This window comes from Gracilinanus agilis, chromosome 4 (genome assembly GCF_016433145.1).
Source record: "Gracilinanus agilis isolate LMUSP501 chromosome 4, AgileGrace, whole genome shotgun sequence".
Classification (NCBI taxonomy): domain Eukaryota; kingdom Metazoa; phylum Chordata; class Mammalia; order Didelphimorphia; family Didelphidae; genus Gracilinanus; species Gracilinanus agilis.
In genome coordinates, this window is record NC_058133.1 from 502,868,399 (window position 1) to 502,882,727 (window position 14,329).

Below are 14,329 nucleotides of genomic sequence, written 5' to 3' on the forward strand. Positions count from 1 at the left end.
AGAGAGATCAAGTGACCTCCCCAAGTCATCATCTAGGCAATATTGGAGTTGGGATGCCATTACTGACAGTTCAGTTTACCTTTGAATCCTGCCATATCAATTTACTGCCTGTGGAACTTTGACCAAGACCCCAAAAGTCCCTTTTAAAACACTTTCTGTCCTAGTAACAACTCTTAAGACAGAAGAGCAAAGGCCAGGCAAATGGGGTAAAGTGACTTGCCCAGGGTTACACACCTAGGAAATAGGTGAGGTTGGAGTTGAAGCCAGTTCTTCTCATGCTCCCCAGCTGTCCTGACATGGAACATTGTTGGCCCCAGTTTCCTCTTTAAAATGAAGGAGTTGGCTTAGTTTGATCTCCAAGGACCTTTAGAACTAAATCGACGAGCCTGTAATTCGCCTTATTCTTCACTTCTCTCAATATGCACACTATTTTTCTTTCTTTTTTTTGTTGTTTTTTTTAACCCATTCCTTTTTTTAAAGTAAATTTTCTTTTGTTTAACAAGTATTTATTTTCTTTCATTGCTGTGACTACCAACCCTTATTCCTGGTGACTCTATCAAGCCTTACTCCCATAACACATCAGTGAGTCTACAAGCATTTATGAAATGCCTACTATAAGCCAGGCACTGGATTAATTGCTGCTGCTACAAAGACAAAAATTAAATAGCCCCTACCCTAGAGGAGCTTCTGGTCTACTGGGGGAGATGGCCAGGAGGTAGGTATACTAGAATCTCTACAAAATAAATCCAAGATGATTTGAGGACAGGGAGAGAGGAACCAGACTGTGGGCTCGAACTGAGTTTGGAAGGAAACAGATGTTCAAATAGATGAGAGATGAGGAGGAGGGAGTACTTTCTAGGCCTAGAGGACAGCTAGTACAAAGGCATGGAGATGGGAGATGGAGGAGTAGCCTCCCCACAGGGGAACAGCAAGAGGACAGGTTAGGCTAAATCATGAGATAACAAGAAGGGCAATAACATAGATTGGGATCAGATCAGGAAGAGCTTTAAATGCCCAAAAGTGATGTTTGTATTTGATTCTAGGAGGTAATAGGGAGTGCCACAGTCATATCTGGGCTTTGGGGAAATCACTGGCCACAGCATGAAGGATGGATGATAGAAAGATTCGAGACCAAGCAGACCGGGAGGCTGTGACAAGAAATAGTCCAAGTGAGAGGCAGTCAATCCCAGTTGTAAAAGGTGCCGCTTTCCATTCTCTTTTCTATGCAGTGATCTTTTATATTTAGATTGCTTATCCATTTGGAGCTCATTGGGGTAAATGGGGCAAGATGTGTCTAACTGAATTTTCTTTTAAATTTCTTTCTGATTTTCCCAGTAGCTCTTGTTGTCTAGGGACTCCTTACTCTAAGAGTCTGTCTTGGTGCCTTTCCACAATAACTCCTTTGCCTTGTGAGGTACAATCTCAGGCAGCAGGAATAATTGGCTGCCACATTCCTTTTGTGTTGGCTTCTGTCGTATCTCTGAGAGGCATCAGTTTCTCAAGATGTAGTCATTCTTGTTGGTACTAACTGCTGTGTCATTCCACTTTTCAGGTCTGAAGGAAGTGACGAGCGATGAGCTTCAGAGAAGCCCCCCAACCAGTGTAGCTTGAAGGAATTCTGCAAAGCCAGGCACCCTAGAATATGGCCGTGGCTGCGCCGTACCCCAGCCCTATGGTGGTGGCTGTGTGGGAATGGCAAGACGAGCTTGGCACCTGGCACCCCTACAGTGCTACTGTATGTAACTACATAGAGCAGCAGTTTATGAACCAAAAGGGTCAGCGATTCGGATTGGGAAGTTTGTCTAGCAGTATTCCCTTGGGCCAAGCTGACCCCACACTGGCCCCTTACATCATCGACCTCCCCAGTTGGACCCAGTTTCGCCAGGACACAGGTGAGACATTTCCTCTTGGACTGATGGGGTGGGGAGTTGGAAGGAAGCAAGGACATTACCCTAGTTCTGAAACGTTCGATTTTCAAGGCTATAGAACTACAAAGATACAGCTGTCTAGTGGTTTGCATTGGGGCTAAAGTAGGGAAAGAGCTTCTGTCTCAGTGAGTCAGAGGATTCAGAAGTTTGACAGGAATGGACCCCACCCCAAGCCCGAACCTCTAAGAAATCAGGCATCCAGACCCTGAATGGCACACATCCAGTACCTAAAAAACAGTTGTATCCTTAAAGAGGCTGCAGACTGATTACATACTGCAGACCGATGCATATACAAGAGATAAATGATCATCTTAGGAGGCAGCTAGGTAGCTCAAGAGACTAAGCCTAGAGGTAAGAGGTCCTGGGTCCAAATGTGGCCTCAGACACTTCCTAGCTATGTGTGACCCTGGGCAAGTCACTTAACCCCCATTGCCTAGCCCTTAAAACTTTTCTGCCTTGGAACCCATACACTGTATTGATTCTAAGACAGAAGGTAAAAGTTAAAAAAAAAAAAAAAAAAAGAATGAACTTCCTTTGGATGGTGCCAGCTTTGTCTTTCTGGCTCCCATGTCTCAAACACTAGACCCCAGTGGTTTTCTCCATCTTCCCAGCACTTGAATTTCTCTCTCGTACTCTCTCTCTGGTTGGTGAACTCAGAAGATAGTTGCATCTTCTGGGGCCCCAGCTTGGTGGTCAGTTTTCAGTGGTTTCAAATGTTGTTTTTGCTCAAGGCCTGGATATTTTTAGGCAGGCAAAATTCTCAGAACCAAATTGTAGGAATTCAGCTTCAAGACTGAAGACTTTCAAGAGCATTTTCAATCAATGCCCAGGGCTCGTCACCAGGACTTAAAATTCTGTGGGCCATCTGGGTCATTCTGCTGTTCAGAGGAGTTAGAGACACTTTCACACTCCATATGTAGGAACCAAGAATCAGCCGTTCCTCCATGGGTGGACTCGAGCAGGGCCTGGAAATGACATCTGTTTCTGGCAGACACTGAGTTCTCCCTGTTTATCCTTTTCTCCAGTTGGCCAGTTCTGGCTTTAGTGTTTCTCTTTGCTTCACTTCCCTTATCACAGCTCTTTGAGGTAGAAAGTGCACGTGTTATCCCCCGTTGACAGATGAGGAAATTGAGGCACAGGCTACATTTCTTAGCCTGTTTTAGTTTGCCATCCTATTGGAATTTCTTTGTGTGGGACTGGATCAGATGTGTTGCTGCTGAACAGCAGGCTACTGAGAAACCTCCAGTCCCTTCTTGCTGGAGTTTGAATGGATGAGAATTCTCCCCAGGCAGCGTCCTGTTTGCTCTATTTTCAAAGGGTAGCTTCTTCTCTGCCCTCACTCCATTCGGGTCTCTCTAAAGGAAACTACTTTGAATAACAGGAAACCAGGGTTTTAAGTTGTACAAGCAGCATCCCTACAGATCAGTGACAGCTGCAGTCAGAGCTTGAGCTCTGAGGGCCATGGCCGGGACAGATTAACTCGGATGACTAACCAGGGAGTCAGGGACAGCTCTTCTCCTGGGCTGTTTGTTTATCCGTTCCGTTCCCTGATTGATAAATAATCCATTCTCCTATCTCTTTCCTTTTCATCTGATTCCTCCCATTTTTGGTCATTGGTAGATGTGAAGAGACCTTGAAGCTTCTTGCTTTATTGCCTGCTCCCGTCTTTGTTTGCCCACATTCAGAGTTTGTTTCTTCCTCAGGGCTCTGATGGATGTGATCTCGCCCTTCTTCTCTCTTAGACCTTTGGCATTTATGTCGTCCTCTGGCTGTAGAGTAGGCCTTCCCTGCAGCTTTAGTATATGGCGTATGTGCCAGTGTCTGATACCCTGGTGAGCATCGCAATGCTTAGCTTTTCCCTTTCCTCCCTTCGCTTGCATGGGCCTCTTTCCATGTTCTACAGCTACCTGGCACTCCAGAAGGCACCTCTTTTTTATCCCTAGCAACTTTGTGTGGGGCTTAACTTGGGCTTGCCATTCTGGCTTGTGTGAAAGGCTGATCTTTGATGCCTGATACACCACTTAATAATCGTTTTAACTTCTTCCTTCCCAGAGAAGAGCCTGTTTCTGAAGTACATCAAAGATCCCCTTCATCTATGGATTTCATAGGGGCTTACTAGGAGCAGTACTGTCCAGTCATATGTCCCCTCCCTGGTTAATTCAGGTGAAATGAAAAACATTTTGAAAATTAATGCTTTAAAGGGCATTGCAAGGGATGCACCTAGGTGGCACAGTGGGTAAAGAGCAGGAGGAGTCAGGAGGACCCAAGTTCAAATGTGGCCTCAGGTACTTCCTAGTTGTGTGACACTTAATCCTAATTACCTAGCCCTTGCCCTTCTGTCTTAGAGTTTTTACTAAGATTCAAAGTAAAAGTTTAAAAATAAAATAAAATTAATACTTTCTATCATCCCTAGAACATGAAAGGAGCCCCAAGAATTGGCCGTGGTCTTTTTTAGCTCTTACTTTAAATTTTTGTGGGATGCTTCAAGGGATGATGAATTTTTCTTTCCCTTTGGGGCTGGTAATTTGGTTCATTTCAGCAAATATGCCAGCCTTCATTCTCTTACTTACTGGCTTAAGGGCCTGGCTTTTCTTTGATTGGGAGGCACTTTATTCTGGGGCCTTCCTCCTTCTACTTCTAGATGATGAAACCAGTACTGGACATCTTTCCAGGTTGATTTTTGGACTCTGTTGCATCTCTCTTCTGCCAACATCTACATTTTCTGAAGACCTGGCATCATTCAGACTGCTTAGAATGGAAAATCAGTCTTGTCGAGAAGGAGGAAGCTCTCTTTGTTGTTGGGGTAGCTCCAGTGAGGAGGAGGGAGTAAGGCCTGTTTCTGGAGCTTCTGGCTCCCTTTATCTCTTCTCAGCTAGTGATGTGAGCAGGATAGGGATGAGGACAGGTTTTCCTGGCAACACAGGAACCCTCCTTGCTAGATAACCTTTCGGTGGGTGGAGAAGGAGTTTTAGAAAGTCCTTGATCTTAAACATTGATTTTGTGGAACATTGACCCGTTTCCAGTGTTAGAATGAAAAGGCTATTGGAGATCATCTCTCCATCTTGTTTATAACTGAAGGGATGGAGGTGTACAAAGAGTGTTTGAGGCAGTGGTCTGGTCTGGGAGGCAGAAGCCCAGCTTAGGCCTGAGGTGACTGCGCTTCCCTGGCCCCCGAGAACCTTCCCTTTAAGTTCAACTTCCTAAAAAAGAAAACTGCCCTCAGGAGAGGCCTCATGGCTGCCGTGTACCATTTCTTTTGGCACAGGGACCATGCGCTCCGTGCGGCGCCATCTCTACCCGCAGCACTCGGCCCCGGGCAGGGGCATCGTCTGGGAGTGGCTGAACGACGACAGCTCCTGGACCGCCTACGAGATGAGCGTCTGCGAGTACCTGGAGCAGCAGTTTTCCCGGGCGACCCAGCGCGTCGACCTGTCTCCTCTGGGCTACAACTACGAAGTGGACTGTGCCACGTATACTCAGGTTAACAAGACGTCCAGCTACCGCCGCCGCGTGCAGCGCCGCCAGGGGCCGCCCTACCCCGTGACGGCCGTCATCGCCGTGCCTGGCCACACGGGGATGGCCTGCTCGTGCCACCAGTGCCTAGCCAACAGCGGGTCTGGCCCGGTCAACAACCGCTACAGACACTCCATGACCCACCTCCCCGCGTACGTCCCGCCTCAGCCCGCCCACCGGACTGCCCCCGTGGGCACGTACACGGGCTACGCGCCCTACAGCAAGCCTTCCCTGTCCGGCGCCAGGTCCGCTCCGAGGCTCAACGTGGCCAACCCCTGGAGCATGGTGGCCCCCGTCATGGGGGTGGTCCCCGTCTACCCCTCCAGCCTTCCTCATCTCGTACCTCAGCGCCCGCCCCCCGGACCCACCGCGGCGAAGATCAGGTATTGCCCTTCCGCCTTGCTCTCGGGGTCTGGCCGTCCCTCGGCTTGTCTGGGGACGCTTCCTGCGCCCCCTCCTCGGGCAGCCCTGGACGCCCAGGCTCGGGGCCCCTGGCCGGAGGGAAGAGAAGCTGCTCCAGGGCGGGGATGCTTTTTCCTCTCTTCGTGGGTGCGGCAGGTGCCTGCTAAGGGCTTCACTGGGCTGGGTTTTGAGAGAGCCGCAGCCAGGCCCTTGCCTCGGTCAGCAGCCCTGGTGCAAGTGGGGGGAGATTCCCAAAGGGCTGCCCTCTCCAAGCAGCTGACCGAGAGACGTTTCCTTAGTGGCCCAAGTAGGCTCTGGTGCACCTCCACCCCCCCATTAAATCTCTGTGTAGATGGTTAGCAGATGCAGTAGGACAGGGACGGTGAACCTTTTAGAGACCGTCGGCGCCCTGCCCCCTCGTCCCCTGGGCAGGAGAGAGAGGCAGGGAGGAAGCACTCCCATTGGGCTGCTGGGCAGAGGGGTGGGTGATGGAGAAATTAATTTAGGCGGCGTGGAGAGGGGGGAGGGAGCAGCTCAGCCCTAGCCTCTGCCCCAGAGAGGGCTCTGCATGCCCCCTCTGGCACACGTGCCATAGTTTTGCCACCACAGCCATAAGGGCATGTCAGCCAAGGAAGGTGCCTGAGAGCTTACTAAGCAGCCTTCACAGAAGCCTGGGGTGCAGGTGGGCCCAGAAAGGCGGCGGCTGGACCTGGACAGACCTCCTCCGGGGTATTTCTATTCACTTCTGGGCACTGGGTTTGAGGAAGGACTTGGCCGAGCGGGACAGCCAGGATGATGGAAGGACTCCAGTTCTTGCTAGGTGGGGATCAGGTGAAGGAGCCAGAGCTCTGTAGCCCCAAGAGAAGACTTAGGGGGACGTCTGAGAGATGGAAAAGGGGAATGACTCGTTCCCGCTCCAGAAGGCAGGGGGTGAGTAGATGGTGCCGAGAGCTAGGTTTTGGTTGTGTTGCTGTGGTCTGAGAGTCGGGAATTACCCACATTTGAACCCTATCTTGACCCTGGACAAATCTCTTAACCTTTTTCTGCCTCAGTTTTCTCATCTGTAAGACGAGGATAATAATAGCACCTACTTAGGTTGTGAGGATCAAATGAGATTTGTCAACAACCATAAGATACTGGTAAATCAGAGCTATCCATCCTCCTCCTTGTCATCATTTCAGAGTTAGAGCTCTGCAAAAGGAATGGGTTGCCTGGGCTTGGCAGTGGGTTCTTTCTTATTTTAGATAAAGACCCTATAAAGTTTGAGTGATGATTTCTCAAGAACTTTGTAGTGAGCATTTTCATTCACTTGTTGGGCACAATTAAATGAATTCTGCCTTCCCAGTATGAGAGTCTGTGGCATTCCCTGGAAAATTTCCTTTTTCTAATAAGCCATTGAGGTTGGAGGCGGGGAATACAGCTGTATTCAGAGTAAGATGACCTGCCAAGCCACAGGGCACTGACTCACTGCAGTTAGGGGGTGAGGGAAGAAGGGAACCCTGGAGCAGAGCTTAGAAGGGCAACTGGGACTTGGAGCAGGGCTTCTGCACCTTCTTAGGATCAGGCCCTTTGGCAGCAAGCTGGCGAAGCCTCCAGACCGGCCCCTGCTCAGGCATATTTGTAAATGTGTCACATCAGTGCAGAGATCACAGAGTTCTTGAAATAGAGTGACCAAAATATATTTAAAAACACAAACATGTAGGAGGCTTAATGTGAGAGCCAGGTCTGGAGATGGGAGGTCCTAGGTTTAAATCTGGCCTCGGAGATATCCCAGCTGTATGACCCGGGAGTCACTTAACCCCCATTGCCTCGCCCTTATCATTCACTCTTCTGCCTTGGAACCAATTCTTGGTTTTGGTTCTAAGACGGGAGATAAAGGTTTAAAAAAACAAGTTCACAGACTCCAGGTTAAGAACTCGTCATTTAGAGGCATGAAGAGGAGAGCGTGGCCATCAGTCTACTTGGGGAAAACCGTAAGAACAAGAGCCTGCGAGGTAGGAAGGAGCATGGCACCAGGAGCCAAGGAGGTGACTTGTCCAGCTGGTGGATATATGTGTTTGGGATTAGGGCATGGGGAGACAAGGGATGAAGGAGCCTGGTGCTCTATTTTTGCCTTATTCCTTTTTTGATTTTATACCTCAGATATTTTCCAATTTTCCCTCCTTAAAACAAACAAAAAGACTCCCTTCATTAGTTATGAAGAAAAACTGAAGCTAGCCAGCCGAGAGCAGCGAGGCCGTAGTTTCCCCCTGCCCTGCAGAATTGGAAGTTGTTTCTTGTCCGTTCTCTGGGGCCTTTGCCATTTTTGTCCACTTTTTTCTGGCTCCGGATGCTCTCATTTCCGGGATTGTCCTGCTCTCCTGGCTCTGCCTTCTTTGCTCTGCGCCAGTTCCTACAAGTCTTCTGGTGATTCTCTGAATTCCTTGAGTTTGTAGCAGTTTTATTCCATCCTGTTCATAGACCACAGTTTGCTTCCTAGTCCTCTGTCACCTACTTACTTTCCAGTTTTTTTGCCACCCGAGAAGTTCTGGAAATGTTGGGGTATATGAAGGCCTTTTCTGTTCTTGGCCCACTTGGAGGACATGTCCTGTAGTAGGGTTGTGGTGTCAGCACAGGCATGAATGAATGAATGAATGAATGAATGAATGAATGAATGAATGAATGAATGAATGAATGAATGAAATAGAGCAAGGGTGCAGCCCAAGGCCAGACTTTGGGCTCCTGAGGGTAGGAATAGCCTGGTCAGTTTGCGAGTGGAGCTCCAGAGTGGTCACACCAATCGGTGTGTCCATCTTCCACAGGCCCGATGGCTGAGCACCTTGAGCAGAGGAGTCAATGGAGGGAGAAGAGAGGGAAATAGGGCAGACCCTGAGGGGACCCGGGCAGTTGTGTGCCAGGCATGAGGGGAGGCCGGGTCCAGGGGATCCAGGTGGGAGGGGCACTGTCTGGCCCACTCAGAGCTCTGGGTCTTGCCCGGTGCCAGGCCTCACCAGCTGTGCCATTCTGTGCAATCTTTTAGCAGCTCCGCCTGTTCCCCGTAGTAAGAGGATGACAGCAGCTGCCTTTCTCCCTGGCAGAGATGGAGGCAGGGGATAGGGGAGGCCACTCTCCCAAGCCCTGTGTTCGACGGGACTTTGGGGCTGTTGGAGCTGGAGGATGGAGAAGACTCGAAAGGTTTTTAGCTTAAGGGAAAGGCCACGCTGTCAAGGCAGGAGGCTGGCAGCTTTGGGAGGTGGCAGGGACCGCATTCCTTCAGAGCCCGGTCACAGAGCCCTTAGATGGCCTTCTTTGACCCTCACAATAACCTGGGAGGCAGGTGCTCTTGTTATACGCCATTTTTCAAATGAAGAAACTGAGGCTAAGAAAAGTTCAGGCTCACCTCTAGTACCTGTCTGAAGCATGATTTGAACTTGGGTCTTCCTGACTCCAGGTCTAGTCGTGTACCCATGGTGCCTTTCTTGTTTGTCCCTCTCACATGGCTGCGTGGGGTCAGTGAGCAAGTGTGTGGACGTGACACCCCCCACCGAAATGATAGAGAAGGGCGGCCATCTGTCGGGATGCAGAGACAGAACGGTTCAGGAGGCTGATAGACTGCCCCCAGCGTGCTTGTGAGAGGCCAGGCTTGGCATTTTTAAGGGGTGGCCTCTGACCTGAGTACATTTTGGGTGAACAAATGTCAGTCCCTGGAGACTGTAATTCTCTGCTGAGACCTTCCGAACACCCAGCTATAGAGCTGGGAACGTCCCCTAAATTATCTGCCCTGGGCGACCGCGGTACTGAATGGGAGGCCAGAGGCCAGAGAACGGTGCCCTGTGAGAAGGAAGGAACATTGGGCGGCAGCCATGTCTACATACATCTGCCTCCAAGAAGGATGAGCCCCTCCGCTCGGGGTGGGACTCAAGGAGTGATAAAAAAAGATCTGAGATTCCTAGTAGTGGCCCTCAGGTCTCTCAAGCCCTTTAAAGTAGCTCTAAGAGGCCTCACAGCTTCAGCCTCCTGCCCAAACTGCGTGCTTACTCCAGGTAGGCATGGGGCGTCCTGATGGCTTCCTGTGGTGCGCCCCGAGACGACCGTCTGCCCGCAGAGCAGGGGATAGTGGGTGAATCTAACGGCTCTTGTTTGCTGCTCGGACTCTCCATCCGTTGATAAGACCTGCCCTTGCCTCAAAAGACCCGTCAGTCTCTCTGGGAAGCCAAGACAGGCCGGGCGGGAGCGCTCACCTTGCTTGGTGCTGGTGCTGGTGCTGGTGCTGGTGCTGGTGCTGGTGCTGGTGCTGGTGCTGGTGTTGGTGTGGAGGAGGCGGCCTTCAGAGAGCTCAAGAACACACAGGCAGCTCCTTCTTGGGAACAAAACTGGAATTCCTGCCTGACTAAAGAGCGGAGGTAGGCCTGCCTGACAGAGGAAGCGGGACTGTCTCACAGGGTCGAGGTACCCTTCGAGAACCCGTGTCTCCCGTCGGGAGCAGAATCGGGCCACTCCATTGCTGGGAAAGCCGGCAGCTCGCCCTGAGCCGAGGAATGATGCCTGGAGTGAGTGTCTTGGGCTGCCCTTTACTGTGCCCGATGACTTCTGCTGCCTTCTCCTGGGGGGGCAGAGTTGGAGTAGATTATTTCAGCAGGGCTTCCTCAGCCCCCCAAAAGAATGATCTCCTGCATCAACATCTGGGTCAGCGCCAAGAGATTAGGGACAGCAGGATGAGGCCCCCAGGTCCAGTCTTCACCACCAGGCAGGCGTGTGAGGTGCCTCTTGCCCAGCGGCTCAATCCCAGGGGCATCTGGCAGCCAGAGAGGAGGGAGGCTTCTCCACATCCACCCTCTCTACCACTTTTGAATTTGGAGTGAGACCTCCTGTAGCTCGCAGTGGTCCCCAGATGTGCCTGAGAGCCAGAGGATCTAGCCCAGACGGGGCTTAGAAATAACTAAGCTTAGGAGGAGAACTCCAGCCCTAACCCTCTCAGAGGAAAGGGGGGATGAAAAATGAACAAAGAATCTCAACGTACTCTTGGAGGGAAGGACTGAACAATGGCTGGTTTAAGAGACAACGGTTCTGGGCAAGTTTCATTTGGTTGCATTGATATTCTGTTAAATGCCTTTTTTTAAACCTTTATCTTCTGTCTTAGAATCAATACTATATATTGTTTCCAAGGCAGAAGAGCAGTAAGGGCTAGGCACAATGAGGGTTAAGTGGCTTACTCAGGGTCACACAGCTAGGAAGTGTCTGAAGTCACATTTGAACCCAGAACCTCCCATCTCTAGGTCTTGCTCTTAAACCACTGAGCTGCCCCCACTTTTTTTTCTTTTTTTAAGGATGAGGTAGACCTAATCATGTTTGCGGACAGTGAGGAGAAAGATTAGGGAGAGACTGGAGAGGGTGAGTGAAGAAATGAGCCAGGGATGAACTCCTGGAAGAGATGATGGCAAGGGGAATCAAGGGTGCAGGGAGAGGAGAGGAGCTTACGGCAGACCGGGGCAAGAACGGAGGGCATCTATGAGATGGGATGGAGCTGGCATCGAGGACTTGAGAAGGGACATTTCGGAATGGCCCTTCATGGGAGAGGAGCTGGTCCTGTAGTGCCCAATCCAGGAAGAATGGGATTCCTTTAGTATGAGGTGCTACCAGTAATCTAGAGTCGGGGACTGGCAGGTCATGGAAGGCCAGGGAGCCAACGGGCAGCTGGAGGCTGCTGGAAAGATGAAGAATAGGGTGAGGGAGAGAGTCAAAAGCAGGATATGAGAAAGGGCCTAGAGAAGAGCAGAGGAAGCATGGTTCTGGGCCCATCAAGAGCACAGGTCTGACTGTTCTGGCCTTCAATAAAACAGACCTCCAGAGATTGCTGTTGGGGTTAGAATATCAGTTATGGATTCAATCTGTTCATATAGGCCAGCATCATGGCCAATAAAGTGACTTCGGTCAGTGGCCCTCTCTGGACCCAGAGACCCCCAAAGCTTGGGTGGACAGCTTAATAAGTAGTTTTAGGAGCTCATTATTCAGCCCCTTCCTTGACCATCTCAAGACATATCTAATTGATAATAGCTAATTAAGAGGTGGCCCATCAAACTATCCACCCCTCCCATCTCTATATCATGGGGAACATGCACCCAGTAAAAGAACCCTTGTCCCCGCCATTTATTAATTCTGGGGATTCCTAAGAATAAAGGAAATGCAAAGATCTGTAGACTAGAAGGTGTGGGAGTTCAGAGACCTTGACTCAGGAATTCTCTTTAATACCTAGAAATTGGGCCCTGACATAAGAATTGTATGAAAAATAAATTCTCACACAGGTAGGTGACTGAAGAGGATGAAGGGGAAGTCGGACCTGGAGGCCAGCCTATTTGAAGGGGCACCTGCACCTACATGCCCCCAACTTTGAGGGCAGAGACTGGATTGAGGTTTCTGGAGCCCAGCGAGCCCTCCAGTGGTTTCTTCCTTTTCATCCCTTTTATGGAGACTCTGGTGGATCTGAGAATCTGTAGTCTTCTTCTTCTTTTTTTTTTTTTTTTTTTAATTTTAAACCCTTAACTTCTGTGTATTGACTTATAGGTGGAAGATTGGTAAGGGTAGGCAATGGGGGTCAAGTGACTTGCCCAGGGTCACACAGCTGGGAAGTGTCTGAGGCCGGATTTGAACCCAGGACCTCCTGCCTCTAGGCCTGGCTCTCAATCCACTGAGCTACCCAGCTGCCCCCTGCAGTCTTTATTTTTAAGGTGTCGGTAGTTAAAACCAGCAAGAAATCTCATGTTTTTTGGCAGTTAGCATTGATTCATGGCTCAAGAATATTTCCTGGATTTCCTTTGGAAAGTTTCTGGCTTTTCCCTCAGTTCCCTCAAAGGCTTCTCCTGAAATGTGCTGCTCTCCTTTGGCTGTGACCTAGTGAGCATTCCGGCCTCTCCCCAGGCCTGGCTCTCAGTCTTCTGTGACTGCTGGGCCTTGATTTGATCCTCTCTCCTGCCCCAAGGTTCCCTCTACCTTTTTCATCCTCCTTGTCCTCTTTCCTTGAGAATCCTCACTCGGGGTGTAAACCTTTGAATGGAATCATTGTTGGGCATCTTTGAGGGGTCCAGGGGGATGTGCTTCTGCTCACACCTCATCCCCGACGAACTCATTCTTGTAGGTTGATATTCATCTCCCGCTGTGAGAAAGCCTAGAACTTGGCTTAATTTAATTTCTTGGGCAGGTTCAAAATAATAGTACTCTAGGAAGTGCATGGATCAATTTTGAGCAGCCACCAGAGTCACGGACAGAGCACACTTGAGGAAGGGGCAAGCTGGTCGCTGCACATGCCCCTTCTGGTGAGGAGGGCTGGGTCAGAGGTCTTCAGAGGCCCTTCACTTCTCACGGGTGGATCCCAAATGCTGACTTGCTGTGTAAGTCACTGCTTCCTTCTCTAGAAGACATCAGAATCCTCAGTAACTAGGCTCTACCTGCGCCAGAGGAGGGGGTGGGGGTGGGAGAAGCCTTGCCAGGACAGCCCCTCTGCTTGGGCCCCATCCCTCCTCCCTCCTCTAAGAGTGCCCCATTGCTCACTCTCCCCCCTCAAATTCTCTGCATTCTTTGCCTTTAGAATACTTTGTTGTTTTTCCTTTTCTAAGCAACAGATCCCTTTCCCTCCAAGGCCTGGGGCTGGGCGGGGAGGGCACCTTTGTTTTGTACCTTGCCATGTTCCCCTTAGCCTGAGGGAGAGTCTTCACAGCAGGAGGGAACCTTGACCTGAGGTTGGCCTCCATTCTGGGCAAAGGTAGGAGAAGGGGCTGCCAGTGCCCGGCACCGTCACCTGGCTGCTGAAGCTCCACCTGCTTGTTTTTCTCTTGGTCTGGTGGCCAAAAGACAGCCTTGCTGGGTTCCTCCTCTTTTTTTTTTTTAAATTTTAAATCTGTTGGCCAGTTGTAGAGAGGCTGTGATTGGGGCCAAGAGCTGGCCACTTCTCCAGACCGAGTCTTTGGGCCTTAGGGAAAAGGGAATTACATGCCAGCAGCCTTTCTTCAGGCCCTGCATCACTTGCACCCGGAAGTAACTAGAAAGGCATTGGGGGAGTGACAGCTTGAGGGCAGCCAAAGGCTTGGTGGTTGTCCTCTGTTTTGCCCATGGATTATCAGCAGATGGACACATTGGAAAGAGCCCCGAGCCTGAAGTGGGGGAGCCTGGTTTCCATGCGCTCTCTGTCACCCCCCCGGGGACCCTAGACAAGTCCCTCTTGAGTGTCAGTCTTCTTATCTCTAAGGTGAAGAAGCTTAAACTCGTTTAGACCTCAGAGCTGCGATCCTGCGGCGGTCTCTCTAAATGGACTTCTGCAGAACCAGCAGACCTCCCAGACAAATGAAAGACCCCACACAATTCTGTGGAAGGTCTGGGGAGTCCCAAACAACCAGGCTTCCTAGGTTAAGGCGTGGTTTGTTCTCTCAGCTTCCCTATCGGAGAGATGCCTTTGTCCAGCCTGTGGGGTTTCCAAGTCAGTCCTACACCAACTGGGGCATGTGGGCCCCCCCGCC

The 14,329-nt window shown here is 50.4% G+C and overlaps 1 protein-coding gene across 1 annotated transcript in view; it reads left to right on the plus strand.

Moving 5' to 3' along the window:
* The first annotated feature begins 1,642 nt into the window (after nt 1-1,642).
* Nucleotides 1,643-14,329, plus strand: part of DTX2 (deltex E3 ubiquitin ligase 2) — a 36,390-nt gene continuing 23,703 nt past the window's right edge. The window contains exons 1-2 of the mRNA XM_044676445.1: nt 1,643-1,892; nt 5,194-5,824. Of these exons, the coding sequence (XP_044532380.1) occupies nt 1,643-1,892; nt 5,194-5,824 (881 nt within the window). The remainder of the gene's footprint in view (nt 1,893-5,193; nt 5,825-14,329) is intronic.